A 25,532-nucleotide genomic window follows, 5' to 3' on the forward strand; every position below is an offset into this window, starting at 1 on the left:
CACTCTCTTGGTACTTATGTTATACTTGGTGCTGGGGAAACAGACGGGTGAGTTTCTAGGAACTCCGGTTGGGGGGGGGGGGGTGGGAGGGTCCACGCAGACTGTCCTTCTTTCTGGTAAAATCCAAGACTGAGCCTTAATGGCTTCCGTGATGAGGGCTTGTTTCTGCGGAGCAGAGCCGGTAATGTCTTTCCTCTGAGCAAAAGCCACAGAGCAGTTATCTTTTCCCAAGCTTTGTTTTAAAGTTCACCACAGACTTCCACAGTGAGAAAAAAAAAAGGTGCAGTAAACTGGGTCATTCTGACCTAGAACCAACCAAAATACTTCTAATTACTGCACCAGGCAGTGATGAATCATACCTTCGCAAGCTTGCTGCCTTTTCAGTGCTATGCATGCATAATCAGACTCATTGTTTCGTAGCCAGTGAAACGTCTGCTCCAGCATGTCTGGGTCTGTAGGAGAGAGGTTTTCAGGCCTTCCCTGCATAGGAACCGCAGCAGGTCTGTGCTAGTGTGGTGGAAGGGGGGGTTCTTTATGCTTTTGGACTTTAAGCTTCCTGACAGCAGGGCTGTGGCTTAGTCATTTTCACCACGATGATGCGGATGAAAGCTACTCTTTGTTGAGCACCTACTGTGTGCGAGGCAGCGTAAAGGTGCTTTACGGTCCTAGCGCCATTTAAGCCTTCCAACCTCATGATCTAGGTATTATGGCCCTCATTTTGCTGAGAAAACGGAGGCTCTTGGAACCCAGATCACGCAACTACCCAGCGTATGCTGGGCACCTAGCAAATGTTGGCTGTATGAACGAATGACAGCTCCGAGCTAATGAAGGGCAAAGAGAGGCCAAAGAGGAGAAGCTGGCCATGATGGGCCAAAAGAGTTGGCCGCCCAAATTAAGAGGCTTTGTACCTTCCCAGTCACTCCTCTTTTGCAATTTTTAAGCTCCAAATTAGAGGTGAGGTCGGGGGGAGGGAAGGGGGTTGCAATGTAGGCAAATAACACAAGACACAGATGAGGGGATTTGTGAGCAGCAAAGACATCAGCCTGACTAGTCCTAAAAATAAAGAAATAAATACAATCAACGGGAAAACACTTAAGTGCCAGCCACTGCGCGAAATACTCCATTATCTTACTCACCCCTCACAAAACCTCTTTGAAGTGAACCTTGTTATCTCCGTTCATGACAGAGAAAACCAGAGCTCAGACAGTCAGGGAGTCTGCCCAAGGTCACACAGCTACCAGGTGGGCGAGGGGCGGCACGGAACCCCAGGGGCAAGCCTCACAGCTTCCCCGAGACTCGGCTGCTGTCTTGTAAACAGAAGCCGGGAATGAAGATTTCATTATTTATGCTTGAATTTTATTTTGTATGCGGTGGGAGGGAAAATGGATGACCCGCAGATTTCTTTCATGCTAACAAAACCCGACAAATGGCCTTAGCCCAGGAAGAGATTCCAGCCCCATCGCTGTGGGGAGAAGGTCAGGCAGGAGATGAAAAGTTTCGGGGTCGCCAGAAATAATGCACGAGGAGCGATTCGGTGGCGGCAATCACATTTTCCAAAGCAGAATCAGCACACCATGGCCTTTGTGTCTTCGTTCAAGGATCAGAGAAACTCCTGGAACTGGTTTGTGTGCAGGCATATAGCAATACATTATGCAGTCGATCTACCGTAACAAGACATATGTGTGCCTCAGAGTCACTGCATCGTCAGAAATTGCACCATAAGGGGTTATAGGAGAACCGGGGTTATGGGCATAGCACTCAGAAACTTCATCAATGACACACTGGGGGGTGGGGGGGGTGGGGAGAGGAAAAAATCCTATCAGAAAAGGAAAGCACAGTTTTACATATGCAAAACGGTTAGGAAGTACATAAATCCCACCATAAATGTGGAACCTTACTGTGAAGTGTAAGATCACACGAATGAAGCTCTGTGTGCATCGGAGGGGTTGCAGCTTGTGAGAAGCAGGGAAAGGAGGGAGGCGTGGAATCGTGTGGAAGGTTCCAACAGCTGTGGGTGGGCGTGGCAGGTGTGGTGATTGGAGGTAGCTGGTCCCGGTTTGAGGGGGTCCCTAGTTTGCTCATTGCCAAGCAGCTCTGTGGAGCTGGGCGCCCTTTTTTCTGCGTCCGCCTTAGTGTTTCTTGCACGAGAAGGCACTCCCAAGCACACAGAAAATTCACAAAGTGGTCAAATTGTTCTGTCATCTGTCGAACTGCTGGGACCGACTTGCAGTTCAAAAACCAGCGTTGTAGCAGAATTGTCTGTATATAGGAACAACATAACCGAATGGCTAAAACTCTTTCCTGTGGAAATGCGTGTGGCTTTCCTACCCACAGCCTTCCTACTCAGCTCTCCAGCAGCCGTGGGTCCCTGCTACAGACTGAATAATGTTCCTGTCCTCCCCGAATTCATAGGTTGAAAGCTAAGCCCCAATGTGGTGGTGTTAGGAGGTGGGGCCTATGGGGTGTGATTAGGTCACGAGGGAGGAGCTTATGAATAGGATTAGTACCCTTCTAAGGGACCCCAGAGAGCTGCCTTGCCTCTTCATGTGAGGACACAGCAAGACGACCGAACCAGGAAGCAGTTCCTCACTGTCCCTGAATCTTTGGGCACCTTGATGTTGGACTTCCAGCTTCCAGAACTGTAAGAAAGAAATGCTTTTTGTTGAAGCCCCTCTCTGTGTGATATTTTTGTGAATAGCGGCCCAGCTGGCCCAAGACTATCCCTTAGCTCTAAAACCAGAGGATGGCCCGGGTCACCTCGAAGGGCTCCTTCCTTCTCTGTGATTTTTGGTCTCTTGTTGAATGGGCTGGTGGCCAAGTATGGCCCCCTGATCTCTCAGAGGATAACCCAAGTCACTGTGTTTTGTTTTGTTTTGTGTTGTTTCGATTCTCTTTGTATCCCTGGTTTTCCTCCTGGATATTCTTTTCACGCTTCAGTCCTTCAGATGCTGTGACCTTTGGGTTTTCAGGTGTGTGTAAGAATGAGAGAGGAGGTCCGCTGGGAGCTCTGTGTGTCCTCAGATGGAGCTTTGTGGATTGGCAGTGTTGCTGTTTTGGGTGCCCAGGAGCGAATCAGCTGGTATTCTGGAACTTTCTAAATTGAAGACTGTGTCTTTAAGAGCGGGCCTACTTCTCGGTTGATTCAGTTTACACGGAGAGGAACCCTTGTGTGTTTTGCCTGGGGGTGAATGCCTGTGTCCTGACATCCTGCCTGTGGCCACAGGATGGGAGTGGAGGGACCAAGTGCTCTGTATACGGTATTCCAGAGAAGCTTCCTATTTTCAGGGCTGCTTCTCCACTTAACAGACGCCAGAGTCCCGAGTCTCCGTTTTTTTGTAGCACCTTTTGGCCTCCTCTGCATAGGCACCATACCGCAGTACCCTTTATGTGCCTCAGCCCCGCGTCCGTCTCTCTAGTCTGGCTTCTGGAGGTTTGTTAAACCTAAACAAAGAAGGTTAGTGGTCAGGTCTGTATAGGGAGGTCAGGGCCACCGCCCAAGAAAAGAGAATCTAGAACTGGAGTTTGAAGGATGGGTAGGAGTTCATATCACAGACGAGGGGGGTGGGCTTTCCAGGGGGGTGAAACGTACAGTGGGCACAAAGAGGCATCACAAGACGTGTGTATTGGGGGTGGGAGGGAGGGGACGGGGGGTGATGGGTACTGAGGAGGGCACCTTTTGGGATGAGCACTGGGTGTTGTATGGAAACCAACTTGACGATAAGCTTCATATATCGAAAAAAAAATAAATAAAATTGCTAGAAAAAAACAACAACCAAGACGTGTGTATTTGTTACCGGTGTTGTCATGATCTCTAACACAGGACGCTGTGCTGGACAGATGGAGACTCTTCTGCCTTTTGAAGGTCATCACGTCTAGCCTTTGTGGTCAGAAAGAAAAATAAAGCCGACACATCACAGTCTCAAGTGTTTGTGTTGGCGGCTGGTATGGTGACTGTAATCAGTGCTCGTCATATTTAACGTGCAGGGCACTTGGCCAGGGGGGAAGAGCGTTTGACGTGGAATAGAAGAAAGGGGTTTATGGCAGGGAGATATATTGGCATTGACATCTGTTGGATTTGCAGATCTGCGTTCAGAAGGGCGGTTCACACCAGGAACATCCCTACAGAACTGATGTGTTGAGCTCTCTCTCGTCCTCACACACCTCAATGCCATGTTCACATCAAAAGCCTATTTTGACAGTAATGGCAGAGCATAATCAGTTCAAAGATATTGTGATGCAGCCTTAAGGAAGACAGATTTTTCTTCGCTCATTTTCTCCCCGTGATGATGACAACTTACGTCAGTTTACAAAGTTAGCACAGGACAGGAAAGATTAAAGAGGCATAACAAAAATCTTCAATTCTTTCATTTAGAGGCAATCACTGTAGACATTTTTCAATATGTAAATATAAATGTAATATATATGTTAATTATAAACATACAGTATATGATGTTCCATGTAATACAGAGTAATACATAACCTATATTATATAATACTACCTGGTACATTATTGTAATATTAACACAGTATTACTAATATATAAATATAAATGTGTTTTATGTAACACGTATATGTTACATAAAATATACACGTACATGTATATTTCTCTCTCTCTATAACTATTTATTTATTTATTTTTAATTTTTTTTTTCAACGTTTATTTATTTTTGGGACAGAGAGAGACAGAGCATGAACGGGGGAAGGGCAGAGAGAGAGGGAGACACAGAATCGGAAACAGGCTCCAGGCTCTGAGCCATCAGCCCAGAGCCCGACGCGGGGCTCGAACTCCCGGACCGCGAGATCGTGACCTGGCTGAAGTCGGACGCTTAACCGACTGCGCCACCCAGGCGCCCCTCTATAACTATTTATTAAATGTTTGTTTACTTTGAGAGAGAGAGCAGGGGAAGGGCAGAGAGAGAGGGAGAGGGAGAATCCCAAGCAGGTTCCACACTGTCAGCACAGAGCCTGACGTGGGGCTCGATCCCACGAACTGTGATGTGAGATTGTGACCCGAGTGGAAATCAAGAGACTGATGCTCGGCCGACTGAGCCACCCAGGTGCCCCTCTGTGACAGTTTAGACTTCTTTTGTTGCTGCACGTTATATCCTAAGTACGTCTGCGTCATTTGGAAACTCTTCGTGTACGTAGCTTTTGTGCATGTGGATATTGGAGACCACATTAAGCTTTCCTTTCTTGTTGGGCGTTGCTGAAGTGTCCAGCTTCCCGCCATTACAGACAGCGCGCCGAGGGGCAGACGTCGCAACAGGTCCTCCGTGCACGGTCACCGGGCCTGACGGCCTCCCCAGATGGACAAAGCCATTGTGCCAGGGGTTTGCTTGGACTTCCGGAGCCTCACTCCAGCAGAACCACCAGGGGGCGCTGCCCCTGCCCTTGCTGGGAAGGTTGGGCATGAGTGGGGTCTCTTCCAGCCCTTTCTAGAGACACTGCTCAGCCGGGGAAGGCTCTGCGATATGAGGTTCTTCCTTCCACCCTGTAGCTCCTAGTCCTTTTTGGAGCTGGACCTAGAAACGGCTGAGAGCTCTTTTTGCTGACTGGGGCGCTGACAAGAATAATCCGGCACTTTGGCCTTTGTCACAAAAGGTAGGTGGCATGGAAACCCTGGGTCACATCCACGTCGTATTTGCGGGCAAAGAGAAGATCCTGACGAGCAGATAAAAATAAACGTTAAAGGTATTCAGCACAAATGAAGTAAGCCTCCATGATTTTGTTCCTTTGCTTTTTCAATTAGGACCTGATCAGGATTCCTGGATTTCAGAGTCCATTACAACAGGGACGTGTAGGCTGGCGTTTTTTTCCACGGCAGAAGTGATTTCTTTCTTTCTTTCAAATTTTTTTTTTGTTTTTAGAGAGAGAGAGAGACAGAGAGGGTGCGTGTACATGGGTGGGGGAGGGGCAGAGAGGGAGACCCAGAATCTGAAACCGGCTCCAGGCTCCGAGCAGTCAGCCCAGAGCCCGACGCGGGGCTCGAACTCACGAGCCATGAGATCATGCTCTGAGCCGAAGGCGGACGCTTAACCGGCTGAGCCACCCAGGTGCTCTAGAAGGGATTTCAATAAAAGAAGCTTAAGGATGTGCATCTGTGCCTCTCTGGGGAGTTTTCCTTGTTGGGGTGTGCTCCCGTGTTCACGGGGATCATTTTTGAGGGCACGTGCTTCCGTGGGTCAGCGCGGCACCTGCCAGCAGATGGGCCTGCCAGCTTCCCGCGGCAAAGCCGAGGCCCTTCTCCCGACCCTTTGTTCTCTGCGCAAGAGGACGCGGTCCCCCCCCCACCCCCCCAAGTACAAAACTTGCACGTTGTTTAAAACGTCTCGGTTTAACTGCTGGTGGTTAGACTGACACATTGGCCTGTACCTGCGTGGAGAGCACTCTGACCCGGCAAAACACTTCCGTGCTAAGAAGACAGAAAACTGTGGCATTGGCCATCTGACCCAGCAGGAGCCTGGGACAGATGGAGCTCAACTTGGAAGGTCTGCTGAAGTTTTTTTTTTTTTTTTTTTTTTTCTTCCCCCTCCAGTTGTTGTTGTAGCCCCAGGAGCAGATACTGGCTCTGAAACCTTTCCCCTGGCTGGCTTGGCTGCCGCTGCTTCTCTGGGCAGGGGCCGGGAGCCAGGGTGTCAGGCTGACCGCACAGTTCTCAGGGGCATTAAGGGCTCCCCACGCGATCAAAGGCACAGCCCCAGGGAGGCGTCAGCCTCCGCGCGCGCTCCCACTCTGCTGGGTGCAGGCTGCTCTTGGCTGCTTTGTTTATGGGGCTGCCTGAGATGACCAGCTTTTTGTAAGGTACGGTGCAGTGGCTTCGGGGAGTGCGGCACCCACTTTCGGGGGCGGAAGGGTTTGTGTTGGCTTGTTGCTTATGAGACAGACAGCACTGGTCTGCGGTCAGGAGAACGATGGCAAAGCATTAGCGTTTCAATAAGCCGCAGGTGCAGGTGCTCCGAGGAAAGTGCACTGTTTGGAGTGGCATCTCAAGGGGTCGTAAATGATTAGTTCTGCACAAGGTGGGCACAGGAGCAGCAGTGGGTATAGTGAGGATATGATGGGCTAAAGATACCCTACATATCTTGTGTATCTTGTATACATACATCATGTGTAAAGGTCTGCAGCACTCTTTGGGTCCTGCCTGCTTGTTTCTGGAGAAAAGTTTCTCAGTAGTTTGTTCTTCCCTGAAAATCTTGCGGGGCTTTCTTCTGAAGGTGCCTCGCCCCTATTCAGTTCTCACTGCAGCTGGAGGGGCCACGCTGCTTTGTAGTTCCCGTGGAGAGAGCTTGGGGACGTTCTCGGATGAAGCACTGTGCACCGTCAGCGGATGTCTCCAGGGCCGCGGTGGCGCAGCAGCTGGGGGGGGAGGGGGGGCGCAGGACGGCCGTGGTGGGACAAGTGAGCCCCTCGCCCCGGCTTTTCTTCCTTAAACAGCACCTGTGGAGTTTATGGGTTCCTCTAGGGAAAATCGGAGAAATCTGCATTAGAATGGCGTTTCCTGCCAGGAGGACTGTCAAAGAGTTTATAGGAGAGCATTCCGCGGTCTGAATGCGTTTATGGCCATATCATATATTGGGGGCCGACTGCTCCTACACCCCCAGTCTTCATGGGGGAGGGCCTCAGCGCGCCTGTGGAAATCACAGAGCGAGGCTGAAAGCGGCAGCTTGAGAGTGCTGTGCTAATGATGGTTTTTGTTGTTTTGGTTTTTTGACTCCATTTTGGACTCAACTCGAAATGTCACTGTAGTTGTCCGGTGGCCGAAGGATTCTTAAATTTTGCTGTAGGGAGATTGGGGGAGGAAGGGACAGCGGTTCGTGGCAGCTCAGATCAGAGCTGGAGTTTTGGGGGGGTTCTGGTACGACTTTGGGGGGGGGTGCTGTGTCTCTGTGGCCGGCGGGGCACATCCGGTACCTTCCCTTGAGGCCCTGAAAGCTGGGCAGGAGTCAAGGGGAAGGCTGTTGCCTGCAGGGACGGGGGGCCTGCGGTCCGAGTGTCTGGGGTGTGCAGGAGTGTTGGGGATGGGCCGCCAGCAAGGGCGGGGCTGGAAGGTCCCCGGCACTTGGGACACTGAGCTTCTGTTTTCGGGCCTGAAGTCACCAGCCTCCCCCTCCTTCCTCTTGCACGTGGGGCCGGTCTGTGAGTTGCGGTATATATCGCAATATTGTCCTGTAGACCATCCTTAGGAAGCCTCTCTGAAATAGAGCCGAATCACGTCTGCACAGAGTCCTTTCCTGCTTCCACAAAGCTGGTTCTCAACACGTTGGCTGGGCTTAGTCTGAGCCGGCCCCTCGTCACCCCTCTACCCCTGACCTCACATGCCTACGTCTGGAAGGGCCTGCATCCCCCAGGCGCACGACGGCGTGTCCCCCTGGGCCAGGCGTGGGTGCGCCGTCCACCTTCTGCCCAGAGTGCCCTTTCGCCTTTGCCGCAAACTGGAGCTCACCTTTCCGACGCAGCTTTCCGAGGAGGCCCTTTGAGACTGACCAGACAGAGAAACTCCCGCTGTCTTCTGTCTCCGTTGAAGCCACCTTCTTGCCTGCACCCTTGCTAAGGCGACCACCTCCCGGGGTCGTGCGCTCATTGTTTTCCTGCTCTTCCTGTTTTGGTTCACGTTCGCCCTTAGCTCCAAGTGAGAAGGCAAGATTTCTACTATATAGCCAAACTTAAGCTTTCACTTTTAAGGCTCAAAAGCATGATTCTGGAAGGGGGGGAAAGTTCACCTTTTCACAGAGGAGGCACAGTAGGGGCCACGCTTGTCAGTGTGTGGCTCAGGGCAGACCCAGCTGCCTCAAGTTGGTGCTGAGACCCCGAAGGCCTCCAGCTGCGTCTTCTTCCGGAGGCAGGGGTGGCCTGCGTGCGGGTGGCAGGGTCTGTAGCAGCCTGGGGTGATGAGCACAGTCAGCCACCGCTTCCTTGCCAGAGACCTGCTCTTTGTGAGAAAGCGCTCCGGACTCTGTAAGGGATGGAGAGCCGAGCGAACTTGGCTGCTGTCTGCAGCAGCTCAGCCCCCCCCTCCCCCCCCCCCCGCCCCGAGGGGGTGGGAGACGCGCGCCCTGTGGCCTTAGCGGGGTCAGCACCCGGCGGGGGCAGCAGCAAAGTTCTGCGGGTGGCGGAACAGAAGAGGGAGCGATGAATTTGGCTCAGGTGCAAGCCGAAGGGGGAACAGGCCCCCACAGGGCCCTCCAGCAAGCAGCGTGCTCATGAGGAAAGAACACAAGTGCACATCTTGTACTTCGATGTTCAACAGGGAGGGCTTCCTCCCGACCCCGCTCGGAATAGAAAGCGGTGAGGTGAGTCCAGGTAATCTCCGGGGCAGTAGCTAATACGCTTTCTGGAACTGTAAGAGCAGTGGCATCCCCTGGGGGGGGGGGGGGCTGAAATAAAACCTCAGGTGTGCTTATTTGGTACAGCTGGGGTTTCAGATTCTGCACCCAACGGGTGCAGCTTTCAGACGGGACTGTGCTGCATTTCCGTACGTTCCTTGCTGTGACCCCCTCCCCCACGCCCTCTGTTTAGGAGGTATTTCTGCTGTGTGTGTGTGCGTGCGCGTGTGTGTGCACGTGTGTGCACACACACGCGCGCGCGCACGCACACACACATATATATATGTAGATATATATATATCTATCTATATATATATATGTGCGCACAGTGTCCCAGGGGAGTAAAGAGGTGACTAGAATAGTTCTTGCTGTCAAGGAGCTTTTAATTTTTTTTTTAAATTTATTTATTTTGGGAGAGAGAGCAAGAGAGTGAGAGCAACGGAGGGGCAGAGGAGGAGGGAGAGAGGGAGAATCCCAAGCAGACTCCACGCTGTCAGCACGGAGCCCGGCGCGGGGCTCGAACCCATGAACCGTGAGATCATGACCTGAGCCGAAATCAAGAGTCGGACCCTTAACCGACTGAGCCCCCCAGGTGCCCCAGGGAGCTTTAGGTTTGGAGAGAAGGGGGATGAGACACACAGAAATCGCGTATCTGCTTGCGCTGGCACATTTCGGTCGGTGCACCCCTGAAGGAAGCCAGGAGCCTGATGACTTCTGCTGGGGTACAGTGAGTCGAACCAAGTCCACACCTCTGGTTGGCGTCTAGAAATGCGAGTCATGAGGAGTTAGTTTCCATTTTACAGAGGTGACCAGAGTTTATTCACATCCGTGTGTCAACTTCCCTCTGTATATTCGTTTATTTGGCCCTCCCTTCGGCTCTGGGAGGCAGTTCTTCATGTTACAAGCGAGGAAACGGTGGTCCAGAGAGATTAGGTAATTCACCCAAGGTCACACAGCTTGAAAATAGCACAGCTATGAATTAAGCCTCTGGTGGTCCTCTTCCAAAGTACATGGTTGGTTTTTGTTTTTGTTTTTGTTTTTGTTTTTGTTTTTACCAGCTAGCAGGCAGGCGGGTTATGAATGCTTTGTAAGGCCCACCTTTGAAAAATTGTTGGAAGCTGGTAAAGTGGAACTTTACTGAGAGGCTTATGATAACTGAAGGGGAGCTGCAAGCCCTTCTCTGAGAGCCCTGCTGGTTCCCATCTAACTGGACAGCATGACGGGCGGACTGAAGGGCTTGTTCTCAGCACATCGTGGGCCTCCGGTCTCTGTGCAGAGGGACTGAGCCAACAGCGTGTGCCCTGGGCGTTTGGGAGAAGAGCCGGATCGGGCACGTGTGCAGCAGGCGAGGTGTCGGCTTTATCTTCATGAGCAGCACCCAGGGGTGCACAGAGCTGGGTGTGCTCTTCGGGACCGTGAGCTAGCCCATTCTGGGAAGTCCGTAACATTTGTTCACAGATTTGGGCTCTGGCACGGGCGCCTCCCTACTTGACAGAAAAGCAAAGTGGAAAGTGCTCACAAGGGAACGGGGAATAACTGGGGGCCCAGAGGTTAGCCGGACACACACGTCTTCGGGTTCCCCGGTAAGTGTCAGGAGCCTTTTAAGATAAATGGATTTTCTGCCTCTTGGGCAAACCTTCTGATCTTCTCTTCTGCAAGGAAGAGAGAAAAGAAAGGAAGGAAGAACAGCAGTCACAGGCTGAGCCAGAATATTTTTCTTTGAACGGCTGGAGTCTGAGTCTCCTGCTTTAATCTCCAGGGAACGGCCAGTCGGGCTGACAGGCGGACACTGTCCAGGCCCCCGGCCCGCCGGCTGCTGGCCACTTGTTTGCTTTGCTGCTTCTCGAAGTGGTGGTCTGAGCGGTGGTCTTTCCGCCCTCCTCCCTCCCGCAGACCTGTCTTCAGGCAACATTCTTAGAATGCTCTCGGTTTCCGTTGTCTGGCTAGAAATGTGTCTTTTTTAAATGGGGCTTTTCATTCACTGAGGCTTTATTTTCTTGTTCTGGAAGCCCTCCCCACCCCTCCTCCCCCCCCTTTGGTCAAGCACCTTTATGAAAGAGCTCAAGGCAGTTTTTTTTTCTTAAGCAAAAGTTTCAGCGGGGCTAGACAAGTGAATGGCATGAAAAAACCCCCACCAACTTAAAAAAACAACACTCTCTTTTCTGAAGTCACCGGCTTCATTTGAAAGCAAAGATTGTCCTACTTCGGGCCATCGTTGGACATTCTAAAATCGTCCAAAATGTAGGACCTGGGACAAGTCACTTAATCTCCCCCCGCCCCGTCTCAGCTTCCTAAAGTAAAAAGAGAATCATGCCGTGTGCCTTTTAGAGCCGTGATGAAAGTGAGGTAAAAACCGAGAAAAGGGGCTACACAAAGCGGCCCTAATAAACGATAGCCACTGTTTCGATTTTTCCTATGTTCCTGGGGCTTACGTTGCTAAAGGAAATAATAAGGACGTGAAACCAACAAAGGCTTTAGATTTCAGACCCCGTGTCCTCATCTGCAAAATGAAGATCGTGCTTTTGTCACAGAGGTGTTAGCACACAGCAGCTACTAAACAAGTACTGCTTTTCTTGTTTTTCCGTTCAAACTTGCGTCTCTCTCCACGTATGTGTTTATTGATTTATATGTCGCATACACAGACCGCGGCGTATGGTATATGTTATTTGCGTTCCAAAACATAGACTAGAAAATAAAAGGATGAGATGGACTAGATGAAAACAGAAGTTTTTTTTTTTTTAAATAGATGAAATTTATTGTCAAATTGGTTTCCATACAACACCCAGTGCTCTTCCCAAAAGATGCCCTCTTCAATGCCCATCACCCACCCTCCCCGCCCTCCCACCCCCCATCAGCCCTCAGTTCTCATTTTTTTTTTTAACGTTTATTTATTTTTGAGACAGAGAGAGACAGAGCATGAGCGGGGGAGGGTCAGAGAGAGGGAGACACAGAATCTGAAACAGGCTCCAGGCTCTGAGCTGTCAGCACAGAGCCCGACGCGGGGCTCGAACTCACGGACCGCGAGATCATGACCTGAGCCGAAGTCGGCCGCTTAACCGACTGAGCCACCCAGGCGCCCCTGTTCTCATTTTTTGAAAACAGAAGTTTTGATGTTTTCTGTTTTTGTCCCCATTGTGGACATAACGGTGTGATGTAGGCGTACTGTAATAGGGACCTTGCACTGTCGTGTGGTTCTGGGAGTAGAGGCAGAACCTTCTATGAGTAGCTGCAGGATGTTAAGGGCTCCCAGAGGAGCCCAGGGGGCAGCCCAGATTCCCACGTGTCTGCAGTGCTCAGTCCCGCGAGGCTGACTTCCTGGCTTTGTCCTTGAGAAGTTTACGGGAATGCCATAGCTTTCTGTGAAGTTGGGAAATGCCTTGCCACTACTAGAGAAGGTTCTAGAAGAGAACAGTAAGGCAGACTTATAACCCTTAAACCGAGGGTGTCTGAGATGTCCTTCCTGTTCTGCTAACTGGAACTTCTTCACACCGCTCTGCCTGGAAGATGTTCTTTGGGGATGGGCTTTCAAGGCCACACAAGGTAGTAGCTGTGTGTCCTGAGATACCTCTCCCAACCTTTCTGAGCTTCAGTTTCTTCATCTGTAAAATAGCGATGAAGTAGGGCCAGAACTAATTGCCAGATAGGATAGTTGCTGGGATGAGACGAGATGATCTTGAGGAAATGCTTGGCAGCTTGGCCTTCCGTTGCTCTTGGCCCGTCGTCCACCACGATCTTCAGTGGCCATTCTGCTGAGATTCCGCGTGATGTCTGCTGTGCATTTTTGTGCTTGCATTTTAGTTTTTAACATAGCCTTCAGTTTTTAATAAGTGTGAATATGAACACAGTGTAAAAAGTCATTATGGGGGCGCCTGGGAGGCTCAGTGGGTTAAGTGTCCGAGACTTCGACTCAGGTCATGATCTCACAGTTCATGGGTTCGAGCCCCACATCAGGCTCTGTGCTGACAGCTCGGAGCCTGGAGCTGCTTCCGATTCTGTGTCTGTCTCTCTGTCTGCCCCTCCACTTCTCATGCTCTGTCTCAGTCTCTCTCTCAAAAATAAATAAAACATTTAAAAAAACAAGTCATTATTATAACCTTTAAAATGAAAAACACCTATTCCCATTCCAGGTCCTGCTACCTAGAGACAACTGTCTTAACTTTTTAGTTTTTTTTTTTAATTGTTTTCTGGAATTTACTGCATAATTTACAAATAGTAACTTGTGCTGCAGTTAATTTCCAGACCATCTTTTCATTTCACTTTCATTTCACTTCACTTCACTTCACTTCACTTCACTTCACTTCACTCCACTCCACTTCACTCCACTCCACTCCACTCCACTCCACTCCACTCCACTCCACTCCACTCCATTCCATTCCATTGCATTCCATTCCGACTGTGGCCTTCTCAGGCCTCCTTCCTTCTGTCCTGAAAATGTACCCTCTCATGCACGCTCCACTTCCTTTACCCATCCTTCCAAAATCATTCTATCGCAAACTTTGAATCTGTACTCAGCATAGACTTATAGCTACAATTAACTTAAATTTCTAAGTCCTGTGCAATATCTTATTTTTCGTGCAGCCACTAATTGTCTCAATTTTTGTTTACTTGAATTTTTGTAGACCTATCAATAATTCATCCTGATTTGATAGAACTACTTTTCAAAATTTTTTTAAAGTTTATTTATTTTGGGGGATGTGGAGGGGCAGAGAGAGTGGAGAGAGAGAATCCCAAGCAGGCTCTACACTGTTAGCATAGAGCCCGATGTGGGGCTTGAATTACTGAACCTTGAGATCATGACCTGAGCCAAAATAAAGAGTCGGACGCTTAACCGACTGAACCACCCAGGTGCCCCTCTGATAGAACTTCTAAAGCTCTTTTCAACATAGTTCAACACATCAGATAATCAGATCTGTTTCATTGATTTTTGTCTCGGAGATGTCCTTTTCCAAGCTGTTGTCCTTATCACCTTGGGAACTCCTTTTCTCTCCTTGTGCTGGACCCTCTGCCCTGGGTCTCATGTCTTCACATTGGTCAATATTTTCTATTCCCCAGTAGCTTCTGGAGAAAGAATAGTTGGGAGATAGGGTTTTTTGTTTGTTTTTGTTTTGTTTTGAGATCTTGAATTTCTGAAAATAGTTTTATTCTACTCGTACTTTGGGTTGTTATTTTAGTTGGGTATAGAATTCTAGATAGCACACCATTTTCCCTCAGAATTTTTAAGGGCATTATTTCATTGTTTCCCAGTTATCACTGTTGAGAAATCCAAAGTCATTCTGATTATTTTCAATGTGGAATGTGCCGTTTAATTTCTTTCTGGATCTTTCTTTGGGATCCTCTCTTGATCCTTGGTGTTCTGAAATTTCATGATGATGCTCCTTTTTCATTTATTATGGCGAGCCCTTGGGATTTTTAAATCCAGAAACTTAAATTCTTCGCTTCTGGGAATTTTTTTTTAGATTATTTCTTTGGGAATGTTATTCCCTCCTTTTTCCTTGTTCTCTTTTCCTGGAACTCCTATTAGACCATGGATTTATTCTCTAATTTTCTTTTTTTTTTTTTTTTTTAAATTTTTTTTTTTTCAACGTTTATTTATTTTTGGGACAGAGAGAGACAGAGCATGAACGGGGGAGGGGCAGAGAGAGAGGGAGACACAGAATCGGAAACAGGCTCCAGGCTCTGAGCCATCAGCCCAGAGCCCGACGCGGGGCTCGAACTCACGGACCGCGAGATCGTGACCTGGCTGAAGTCGGACGCTTAACCGACTGCGCCACCCAGGCGCCCCTCTAATTTTCTTATCTTTGTGTCTTTACCTTCAATTCTGTCTTCTAGCCCTCCCAGTAAAGTTTAAGTTTCTATTACCATTTAAATGGTTTATAAGAGTTCATTTTGGGTTTCTGCATTCTTACATTTTCTTTTCTAAAGATTGCATTTCTTTAGAGCAGTTTTAGGTTCTCAGCAAAATTGAGAGGAAAGTACTAAGTGTTCCCATATACTCCCTGCCCTGACACATTCCTTGTTGACCAGTATAGCATTCTGTTCTTGTTTTGTGGATACAGTGTTCCTCCGAGGATAGGAATTTGTGGTGGGTGTTATCCTTTGCATTTTTTGTGTGCTGTCTTTTATTTGTGCGTTTCTTCTGGTCTTGACCTTTTATGTTGAAGGAGTTTCTCAAAAGCCTCTGTGATGCTGATGGTCTTTGGATGTCTGCTCGTAGTTAAGGATCAGGTACAGGAGGTTGTGTGAAAGTTGCCATACACAGGAGGTAGCTGGGGTGGGGGGTGGTGCTCCCTTGTGGGACATGATTGGATGTGGATTTGTGGCATCGGGGGTACCCCCGGTTTGCAGTGTCTGTCCATCTTTAAGCCCGAGTGTCAGCATTTTGGGGGAACCAAATAGGGAAAAGGAATGAGAGGGGAGGGCACCGTAGACTGAACCCGTTCCTGTTTTCAGTCCCGCACACCAGTTGTCAGCTGTATCCTGGAGAATCTCTGTGATTTTTTTTTTTTTTCTTGAGTTAACCTCCAGGGTCTGGTGGAGACAGGGAAGAGGCTGCTGAGGTAGGGGAGGGGGGAGGAGAGTGGGGAGGGATTCTCCTCCCCCCGGCCCCCTCCCCCAGCCAGGTCTTCAGCCCCACTTCTCACTGTGTTGCCTCCAATTCCTAAGCGTCTTCTGGCTTCTGCTGTGGTTTGAATTGGTGTGCTTCCCAGAGGATGCCTTAGTTCTTCCTTTGTTTCAAAGTCTGTCTCCACTTCCGCTTTGCATCTTCTAAACTGCGTGGTGGCACATTTTGTCTGCTGTCACTGGCTCTCCTTGCTCTGCGTGTGTGTGTGTGTGTGTGTGTGTGTGTGTGTGTGTGTGTGTATAGTATGTTTCTGGATTCCTCGCCTACTCCTAGTGAAGTTTGGGAGGAAGTAGAGATGATGTGTGTATTCTATCTGTGCCCTTTCGCCGAAGCCGCCTCTCTCTCTGTCTTCGCCTGTGATCACCCTTGATCTTCCTTGATGGCTCCGCCCCATGCTTGTTCTCACTGAACTTCAACCCAAACTAGAGCTTGCTGCTCTAACCGGATGCTTTCAACGACACTGCTTGGTTTACAGGTGCCAGGAGAGGAGAATGGCTTGGGATAGGTGTCTCGGCCATTGAGAACGTGCCCAGATATCCCTTGGTGACTCCGGACTCGCTGAAGATCAGTCTGCTTCATTCATCTGGTCAAGTTCGTAGGTGCTCCTGGGGTCTGATGAGCCAGTGGACGTGCAGGACTAGTTCTGGGACTGGAACTGACGTAGAACTGACTCTGTTTGAGGCTGACTTGGTGAACTAGGGCCCACCAGCCATGCAGCGGCGTTCCTTGGGCACAGAGTTTTCAACTGTTTGTGCTTTAGTCTTAGAAACAAGCAGATGCGCAAGGCCTCCAGCTGTATCCCAAACATCTCTCTGTCTGATTGGCCGGCCTAAAACGCCACGTTCGTCACCATAAATCCCTAGCTCTGAGGTTTCAGGGACTTACCTACGAAAACGATGTCTGATTTTCACCCTCAGTTTTGATTTTCCTCTCGCACGGTGCCGTCTTGTGAGCCATTTACTACTTGTAAGATCAACTCCTTTTCCAGGAGCCTGTCTGTCTTCATCGGGCTTTCCTTTCCATGTACCCTCTTGTCCCCGTCTTAAACTATCTTGCCAAATCCATCCCACCAAAATACCCTCCTCTTCCTTTTTGAGTACCGGCCCCTTGGCCCAAGTTCTCACTGATTCCCTCCTAACGCCTCACGCGTTCTTCGTCACTTGTCATTTCCGATCTGAAATTCTTCCCGGGTGAATATTCAGATTTAGCCGGAAGTGAATGCTCGCGCACTGCCTGCCAGGTGCTGTGCTAGGCACTGTCCACGTATTGTGCCTCTCTGACTCCCCAAAATGACCGGCCGGTCAGTGCTTCAGAGTGCCCATTTTACAGATGAGAACATTGAGGCCCAGTGAGTCAAACACTTTGCTCGGGTCACGCATGCGCTGCCTGTTCTGCCGCAGCCAGGCCCCTTTGCATTATGGTAAAGGCCGCGGTTCAGGTTCTGGGGTTTGAGGAGCGTCGTGCACCCGCATCGGGAGGAAGTGGGCCAGGCCTTGGAATGCAGGCAGTGGAGGGTGATGTGTCCAGGGTGTGGAAGAAATCCCTGCAGCTCGTAGCCCGGGGTAGCTGTAGCAGGACCTGCACCGGGAGGGAGCAGGGAGAGACCACAGCCCCGGGGCCCTTTACCCTGTCGCCTGGGGTGGCGGGAGATTTCAGCTTTTGTGTTTGACCCTGAGCCAAACTGGGGCTCTCCAGTCCCCCCACGAGGGGGCCGGATTCTAACACTTCTAACAGGCCAGAGAGCTCCAGCTGTGTCCCCACCTCAGCCTGCTGTGTCCTCCCCTCCCAAAGCCTCTCACCTGGCAGGTGGTTTTGTCTGTGAGCTGGAGCTTTGCCCTGGGGAGTTCCCACCCCGTCCAACAGTGGTCCCCCGGCCACTGACGAAAGGGCCACACGATTTTCCTTCGATTCTCCGGGCTCCTTCTCCATCCTCATTTGCTGGCGTTTCCTTCCTAGGATTTCAAATGCATCATCCCACAGGGCACGGGGTACACTTCCTCTCCATTTGCTTCTAGACATTAAAGCTTCGATGTTGCGTAGGGCGGTAAAAGTTTCCATTTTTCTGAGTGTGAAAACTTTTCTGTGCCGCTGTTCCTGGTTCATTTTGTGTTTCTCCCCCTCCCTCCTCCGTTTCCCTGCCTGCTCCTTCTCCCCCACCCCACCCCACCCCAATTCTCTTCTTTTCTTTGAACAAGAGTTCCTTCAGGTGAGTATCCTCTCCAAGACTTGAATTTGCCATCTTTATTTAGAATGGGCTTCATACTATCCCTCCCCTGGCCACCGAACGTGCCTTGTACTCAGTAGCAGGACAGTGAGTGTTCCTTTCCCTCCTCCTCGTGGCTCCGTTCACGTTAGGCATTGATCTGTGATAACCGGTGGAATCCTCTGGGCTCGGAGTGCCTGTCCCCTGTCAGGTGAGCAGAAAGGGGCCTTGGGAGGGTGCTGGGGTCTGGACGCCTCCATCGTGTTCTTTGGATCATCGAGCATGGTTCTGTAGAGACGCCATGTAAAAAGGGATGGGCTCAAATCTCCTTTCTGTGTGCCTTAAGCTCTTCAGACAAAGATCTATAGAAACGGGCATTTGTGAGGTTATTCACGGGCAGCAGCTTTAAACAGACCGCCCGATTCGAAAATAACACAAGCGTCCCCAAATGTGGCCAGTAACCCCTCCTTTGTGTATCGAGGTGTGCGTCGGGTCAAGGAAGAAGGCAGACACGAGGACCCTGGAGCCCCTTCCCACCCAGGCGAGTGGGCTCTTCAGGGGCTCTGGCAGCTGACCTCTTTCTCTCTCTGGAGTGCCTTCTCTGTGTCCGGGGCTAATTCCTGACGCAGTCCTTCCGATGCCTCATTGCCCCAGGCTGGAAGCAGGGGCTGACCAGGGGGCCCTGTGGTTAGGGATTATTGCTAGAAGCAGGAAGCGTTTAATGGTTTTTATGTACTTTTAGTTGGAAGAGGAAAGGCTGGACCTTCCTTGCAAGAGAGGCAGAAAATCAGTGTGAGTGTTTGACCCATTTTGTCTTCAGGAGGGAAACCAGAGCCCTCAGAGGGGCACCAGTGGCCCCATCTTGAGATGACTTCGCCGCCCGAATGAGGGAGCATTTCTTACGCGTCTTGAGTCAGAGTGATTGATGTGTGCGGTCGTGCCTGGCTTGTGGGGCTGGTCTCACAACTAGGGTTGCATCCCTGTGACGAAGCAGGAGCTACCGTCCTGTGGTCGTGTTGACGCTATTTTTGGGGCTGTTTTTTAAGTCAGACGCTGCTTTGAAAATCAACAGCGTAGTAGATAAGAGATACATAAGGATAGAGAAGAACTGGGTAATCTATCTCCTTTCCTCCCTTAGAGAGTTTATACATCTCTCTTCTCATAGTCGTAGGCTATTTGTAAAAATCCATCGGGTATCCGTTAAAAAGAAACCTGTAGGGGCACCTGGGGGGGCTCAGTTGGTTGAGGCGTCTGACTTCGGCTCAGGTCATGATCTCACAGTTCGTGGGTTAGAGCCCCGCGTCGGGCTCTGTGCTGACAGCTCGGAGCCCGGAGCCTGCTTCCGATTCTGTGTCTCCCTCTCTCTCTGCCCCTCCCCCGCTCACGCTCTGTCTCTCTCTGTCTCAAAAATCAACAAACATTAAAAAAAAGAAACCTGTGACATTTTGAAAGCAGAGTTTCTAAAGGCCACAGTCATGATTACAACCCAATAAAAATTACAAATAGTAGAAGGCTGACCACCCCCAATCGTGACTATTTAGAAATTAAGCATACCTTCCTAGATAATTGCCTGATGAAGGAGGGAATCAAAAGGGAGATTGCAAGGTGTCTAAAAAATGAAAAGGAGAACACTTTATACCAAGCCCTACGAAGCCATAGCAAAAGAGGTTTCCAGAGGAAAATATGTAGCCCGAAATGGTTTCATTATTAAAGGAGGTGGAAAATAAAGACGATAACAAAGTGATCATTTAAAAGCAGTTTGGAAACAGTACAACAGAGTAAGCCAAGAGGAAACAGAAACCTAAATTTAATGCCATAGAAAATGAACGGCAGCTTGAGGAAGGAATATGAATTTAAATGCTGATCTTGGGAAGCACTAAATACACACAGAGGCTTACCACGTATGATCCGAGAGAGGTGTCTGAGCAAATGTCCGCACCTTCACGGAACGGAATATGAGGTAGCCATGACCTTTATTTTCAGAGCATTTGTAAGAGCATCGAATAAAATGCTTATGTCAAGGGAAAAATGCAGAATCAAAAATGTCGTCATTGAATATGTCAATGCCATCTCCCCTCTCCCTCTTACCCCCCACTCGTGAAGAAAATGAAGTCCAGAAAGAGTACGTCATCCTAGCACAGTGGGAACGGGGTGTCGAACACGCGAGAACCTTGGGAGCATTGCGCTAACTGGAAGAAGCCGGTCCCCAAAGACGTAGACCAGAGGGTTCCATTGTTGTGAAACTTGCACAGTCAGCAAATCTGCAAAGTCGGAAAGTAAATTAGTGGCTGGGGGGGGGGAGGGGTGGGGATTGAGGAGTGACAGCTAAAGGGTATGAGGTTTCTTTTGGGGGCGATGAAAATGTTCTACAGTTGATCGTGTGATGTTTGCACCACACTGACTAGATGTACACTTTAAGTGGGTGAATGGCATGCATGTGAATACTAGCTTACGCTGCCAAAAAAAAAAAAAAAAAAATCACGGTGGTCATCTTGGGGAATGGGAAAAGCAGTGATTTTCCTATGGTTTTTCCACCCTCTTCTGTAATTTCCAGGTTTCCCAGATTTAAGTCTGCATTACTTGGGTAATGGAAGTATTGATAAACTACAAAAACACTTTAAAGGGAGAATGTTAACAATTGGCCTTTTAGCAAAAAAGGGCAATGTTGGGAAAGCTGCTAGCCCGCCCTCCCAGAAGGTGAGGGGAGGTCTTGGAATCCTCAGATCTGGAGACTAGTTGCCATGGGTCATGGAATTGCCAGCTGCCGTCCCATGCGTTAAGTGGTGCAGGGCTGTTCTTCTGGAGGTCAAGGAAAATAAACCATCGTTTGTCTGAGCTCTCTTGGCGGGGGTGGGGGGGGGGCAGGATCACCTCTCAGGGAAAAGCCGGGGGTCTGGGAAGCCAGGGATGACGAGGAGCCAATTTCTAGTAAAATATCCTAAGAGGTGTCAGACTCTGCTATCTGAGCGCTAAATTAGAGAAAGCTGTTGCTTATCCAACTTCCTGTAAACGCCCGGCCGTAGCTGCGGCTGAGAGCCGCCCTCTCCTCTTTGCTGAGCGGGGGATCCACGGCCCCTTCAAGCGGTCGACCTCTGCCTTTGGGCTTCGTGCACAGGGTCAGTCTCTTTAACTGACACTGAGATGCCCTTTTAAACAGCAGCCTCCGTCGTCCTCTCTAAAGATGGGAAACTCGTACGCCGGCCAGCTGAAGACGACGCGGTTCGAAGAGGTCTTGCACAACTCCATCGAGGCTTCGCTGCGGTCCAATAGCCTGGTGCCCAGGCCCGTCTTCTCCCAGTTGTATCTAGAAGCCGAACAGCAGCTCTCCACGCTAGAAGGTAGGAGATGCCCTCGCGTCTGTCCTGTGCTGTGTGCAGCTTCTGTTGCAACAGAGCTGGAAACGCTTTCCTCCCCTGTGTGCAAAATGTTGAGTCTGGCGGAAAAGACCTGTTAGAAAAAGTTGCGCATACACTTGGACGTGGCTGAAAACAAACCAACCAACCAGACAGTGATAAAGTTTCAGCCGTAAAGTTACAAGGAATCAAATTATTCACTGGCTAAGGGGAGGGAGGAAGAGGGGCGGGGAAGGGGTATCCTGGAGTGGTTGTTACTTAGGCTGTCATCAGAAAGTCACTTGATAAGTGAGAAATTTTAACATGCTTTGGCCCTCAGTGGTCTTTTTTTTTCTCTCTGCCTCGGGACTCACGGCCGTATCTTTGCAAACTCGTCTGGGTAGTTTTTGTGATGGCAGATGCCAGAGCCCTCTAGAAACTTCGAAAAGCCAGGAAAACACACCCTGATGAATGGAACGTGTGCCAGAAATAAATGCATAAATCATACTCAGGCATGGGGACAACTTTAGGGTTTACTTATTTATCCGGAGAATAAAATGGTTCTGTTTCTCAATCTTTGATTTGTATCTTTAATAGCCATGTGTTTGCATGGCAGAAGCAACCCCACGGCAATCCATAGGGTGAGACCCTTACTCTTACGGAAGTCCTCTTGGTCAGTTCATGCCTTCTGCTTGAAGACTCAATTTAGATACCGAAGGGGAAAAGGACTGTTGTTTACAACAAAAATGAGTCAATTAAGAAAGCACGCAGCCCGCCAGGTCCCCTGGATTGGGGTGGTCACGACGTGTGTGGGTCAGTATCAGTGTGCGTGTGCGTGTGCGTGTGTGTGTGTGTGTGTGTGTGTGTGTGTGTTGACAGGGTGTGGGGATGGCTGACCAGGAGGGTTGCACGTGAGGGGAAAATGAGGCACAGAGTTGCTTGTGTAGTGCCTGATAGTTCTTATTCTGGCCGGGAGGCGCTCCCTGGGTCAATCTTTGAAACATCTTACAACATTAACCTTGCAAATAGCAACAGTAAGGACCTGAGAGAGGGTCTGGGAGAAACTGGGCTGGGCTCAAAAGCACCAACTAGGGAAACGGCGAATTGTCTGGGTGTGCATGTCCTCCTGGAGGGGAGGCGTGGCTGCAACACGGTGGGGAGATGAGAACTCACTGGAGGGTCCCGGCTGTGTTTTTGGCCGGCTCAAAGACTTCCGTGAGGCATACACACGTTCAACGGTCATCCTTAACGGCCTTCCATATCGAAAGGCTGCGTTGCTAATGATAAATTGACGATGGTCACGACAACTTAGTTTGCCTGGCATCCTGAAATCTACAAAGCGCGTTCACCTCCACCGTCTAACGTGATTAAATCCCACGGTTTGGGAAGATGGGTGCTGGGGTCGCCTGCAGTGTTGAAGGAGAGCCCGAGTCTCACAGTTGAACCCTTAACTCTGGCAGCTCTTTGATGAAGAGGGGGCAGATAGGGGGTTAAGTAGACGGGGAGGGGGGGTGGAGATGCTCACCTGGGGAGAGACAGGAGGTTCCCCAGGCAGCTTTTCCTTATGCCCCAGATCTCCACAGACTACCTGGGAGGCTGCATCTCGGACATTCTGCCTTCTTAGGATGTCCTCCCCTGCTGATAGGGCACTGGGCATGGGACACTTTGCAGAGACCGCTTTGAGCCTTATGCTCCTCCTGGCCTCCCGTGTTGAGGGCTGGGGGCCGGCTGTAGTGGGCTTGCTTGTTCAGCCCAAATGTTGAATGAAAACCAGAGCAGACCCTCCAGCTTTCCCTGTTTGTCCCGAAAACAGAATAGAGAAATCCTCCCAAGGTGCAGGGGCCTGGGAGTGGGGGGGGGGGGGGTGGAGGGGGAGGGGGAGCTGGTGGGAAGGGGAGGACACTCTTTTTAGTTTGCTGGGTGTCACAATAAACTGAGCACACAGCTCTGCCCCTGGTTTCTGCATCATAAAACCTGGCGTAGACGGCCTGTGCTGGCGACACCTTGTTTTATTTATCGTCTGTGTGTCTGTCTCTCCCCCTGGGTCTCTTATTACTGTCCTTCCTCAGACAATTACATTAAAGATGGTTTTTATGACCAGGGTGCCGGTATACTAAACAGCCCTCGATCTGTTAACGTTTTCTGTATTTGTGAAGGTGATGCAGCAGGGGCCTTTGTGACTTTGTTCCCCGGTGTAGAGGTCTTACCACTTCCTCCCAGGGGAAAACCCTTTTATTACGTGTTATTTGCTGTTTTTAGAGAGAGAGCAAACAGAACAGATACCAGCATTTTGAGGTAAGTATTAATTTGTTAAACAAGATGCAGGTAATTCTTGGGGTCCCCCCCTCTCAAAATGTCCTACGGCTTCTTGCCACACAAAGATGCAATGAGGTGGGAACATTACAGTGAATAACAACCCCCATGCTCTGCAGAGTGAAGGTGGTGCAGTGGCATTTCTGGATTCCAGTGTTTCCAGCGTGAAGGTCCTAAGGTCCCCATCCTGTTGGTTTTGTCTGTCTGAGGCCGTGTGAATGCCCTCCTCCCTCCCTCCTCCTGCCGGGAGACCTTGGCCAGCAGTCTGGTCTGGTCTGCTCCTGGCTACAAGCTTCCTTGCCCTCGCTGCTGCCCGACTGATCCCATCAAAGGCCCTGGGATGTCTGCTATAGACCTTTGACCCTTGAGGGCAGCTTTCTTATCTGCTGGATTTTGAGCTCTTTCTTTGACTCTCGGAGGCTTAAGATGCCCTTCTTTCATTCTTTCTGAGAGTCTGAATTCCTGTTCTTTTTGGCTTAGCAGAATAATGTGCACACAGACATTCCTGGGTGCCCGAGCGCTCCAGTGGCTCCGACTTTCTCGCCCCTTTTCACTCGCTTGGTTGGTGTCTTGGCCGTCCCCTCCAGGAGCCCCCCCCCCCTTCCCGGGGGGTACTGGCTCAAAGAGCAGACGTGATTGTGCAGGAGAGCCTTCTGTGACTCCCTCTCCTCTGGTGGTTACAGGACAGTCCCAGCCCCCACGGGGTCCTGTGCTGCATTGCGGGCGCCTGTGGTCTGGGCGGGACTCTGTCCCTCCTGCTAAAGCCATTCCAGACCTGCATTTAATGGCAGGAAGGAAGCATCTGAAGGAGGCTCCGGAGTTTATCCCCACCCCCCTTGTGCTCTTCCTGGGTAATCTTTTTACAGTCTTCCTGCCGCCTCTGTGTACTCCAGGCCCAGAAAGACAGAGACCCCAGGAATCTTCACTTCCTGCTCTGACCTACCCAAGGTCACGGGCCCAGGCTGGCTTACGGTGTTCACTTTCTTCCGCCTCTTGTCCCACGGGCGCCTTTTAAAATGGTGGCCACCATGAAGATATGTTCCCAGTACCCTGTGCTGATTCAGTCACATCAGGAATATTCTGTGCAACTCTGAGGGCTGCGTTTCCCCCCTGCATAGACTACAACAGCTCAAAGTGCCCTTATGTAAACACCTCCTTTTAAAGATGCGGGATCTGAGGGCTCCTGGGTGGCTCAGGTGGTTGAGCATCAGGCCCTCGATTTCAGCTCAGGCCATCATCTCAAGGTTCATGGGTTCGAGCCCTGTGTCGGGTGCCACACTGCCCCTCTCACTCTGCTCCTCCCCTGCTCACTCTTGCTTTCTCTCTCTTTCTTTCAAAAATAAATATTAGAAAAAAATAGAAAAGTTGCAGGATCTTTTTTTTTAATTTTTTTTTTTAACATTTATTTATTTTTGAGACAGAGAGAGACAGAGCATGAACGGGGGAGGGGCAGAGAGAGAGGGAGACACAGAATCGGAAGCAGGCTCCAGGCTCCGAGCGGTCAGCCCAGAGCCCGACGCGGGGCTCGAACTCACGGACCGTGAGATCGTGACCTGAGCCGAAGTCGGACGCTTAACCGACTGAGCCACCCAGGTGCTCCGAAAAGTTGCAGGATCTAATGCACAGAGAGGTTAAGTCACTTTCCTGTGGCCACACAGACCATGGAAGGCCCAAGTACTAGAACTTGGATCCGCAGTTCCCAGCTCTGCCTCTCTCCACGGCACATGACTTCGTCATTA

At 50.2% G+C, this 25,532-nt stretch overlaps 1 protein-coding gene across 8 annotated transcripts in view; it reads left to right on the plus strand.

Annotated features, from left to right (window-relative positions):
• The window catches only part of GREB1 (growth regulating estrogen receptor binding 1), a 144,773-nt gene that overhangs the window by 47,153 nt on the left and 72,088 nt on the right, over positions 1-25,532 (plus strand). For 2 of the 8 annotated variants that reach the window (XM_086700033.1, XM_086700034.1), the window contains exons 1-2: positions 9,114-9,290; positions 21,306-21,486. In XM_086700033.1, the coding sequence (XP_086556159.1) occupies positions 9,201-9,290; positions 21,306-21,486 (271 nt within the window). In that variant the 5' untranslated portion in view covers positions 9,114-9,200. Of the gene's footprint in view, positions 1-2,088; positions 2,642-5,427; positions 5,602-6,637; positions 6,802-9,113; positions 9,291-20,251; positions 20,425-21,305; positions 21,487-25,532 lie in introns of those variants that run through there. The other 6 variants (XM_086700039.1, XM_086700035.1, XM_086700037.1 and 3 more) reach the window with 5 other exon arrangements.

This window comes from Puma concolor, chromosome A3 (genome assembly GCF_028749965.1).
Source record: "Puma concolor isolate L17-30 chromosome A3, mPumCon1.1.hap2, whole genome shotgun sequence".
In the NCBI taxonomy this organism is placed as follows: domain Eukaryota; kingdom Metazoa; phylum Chordata; class Mammalia; order Carnivora; family Felidae; genus Puma; species Puma concolor.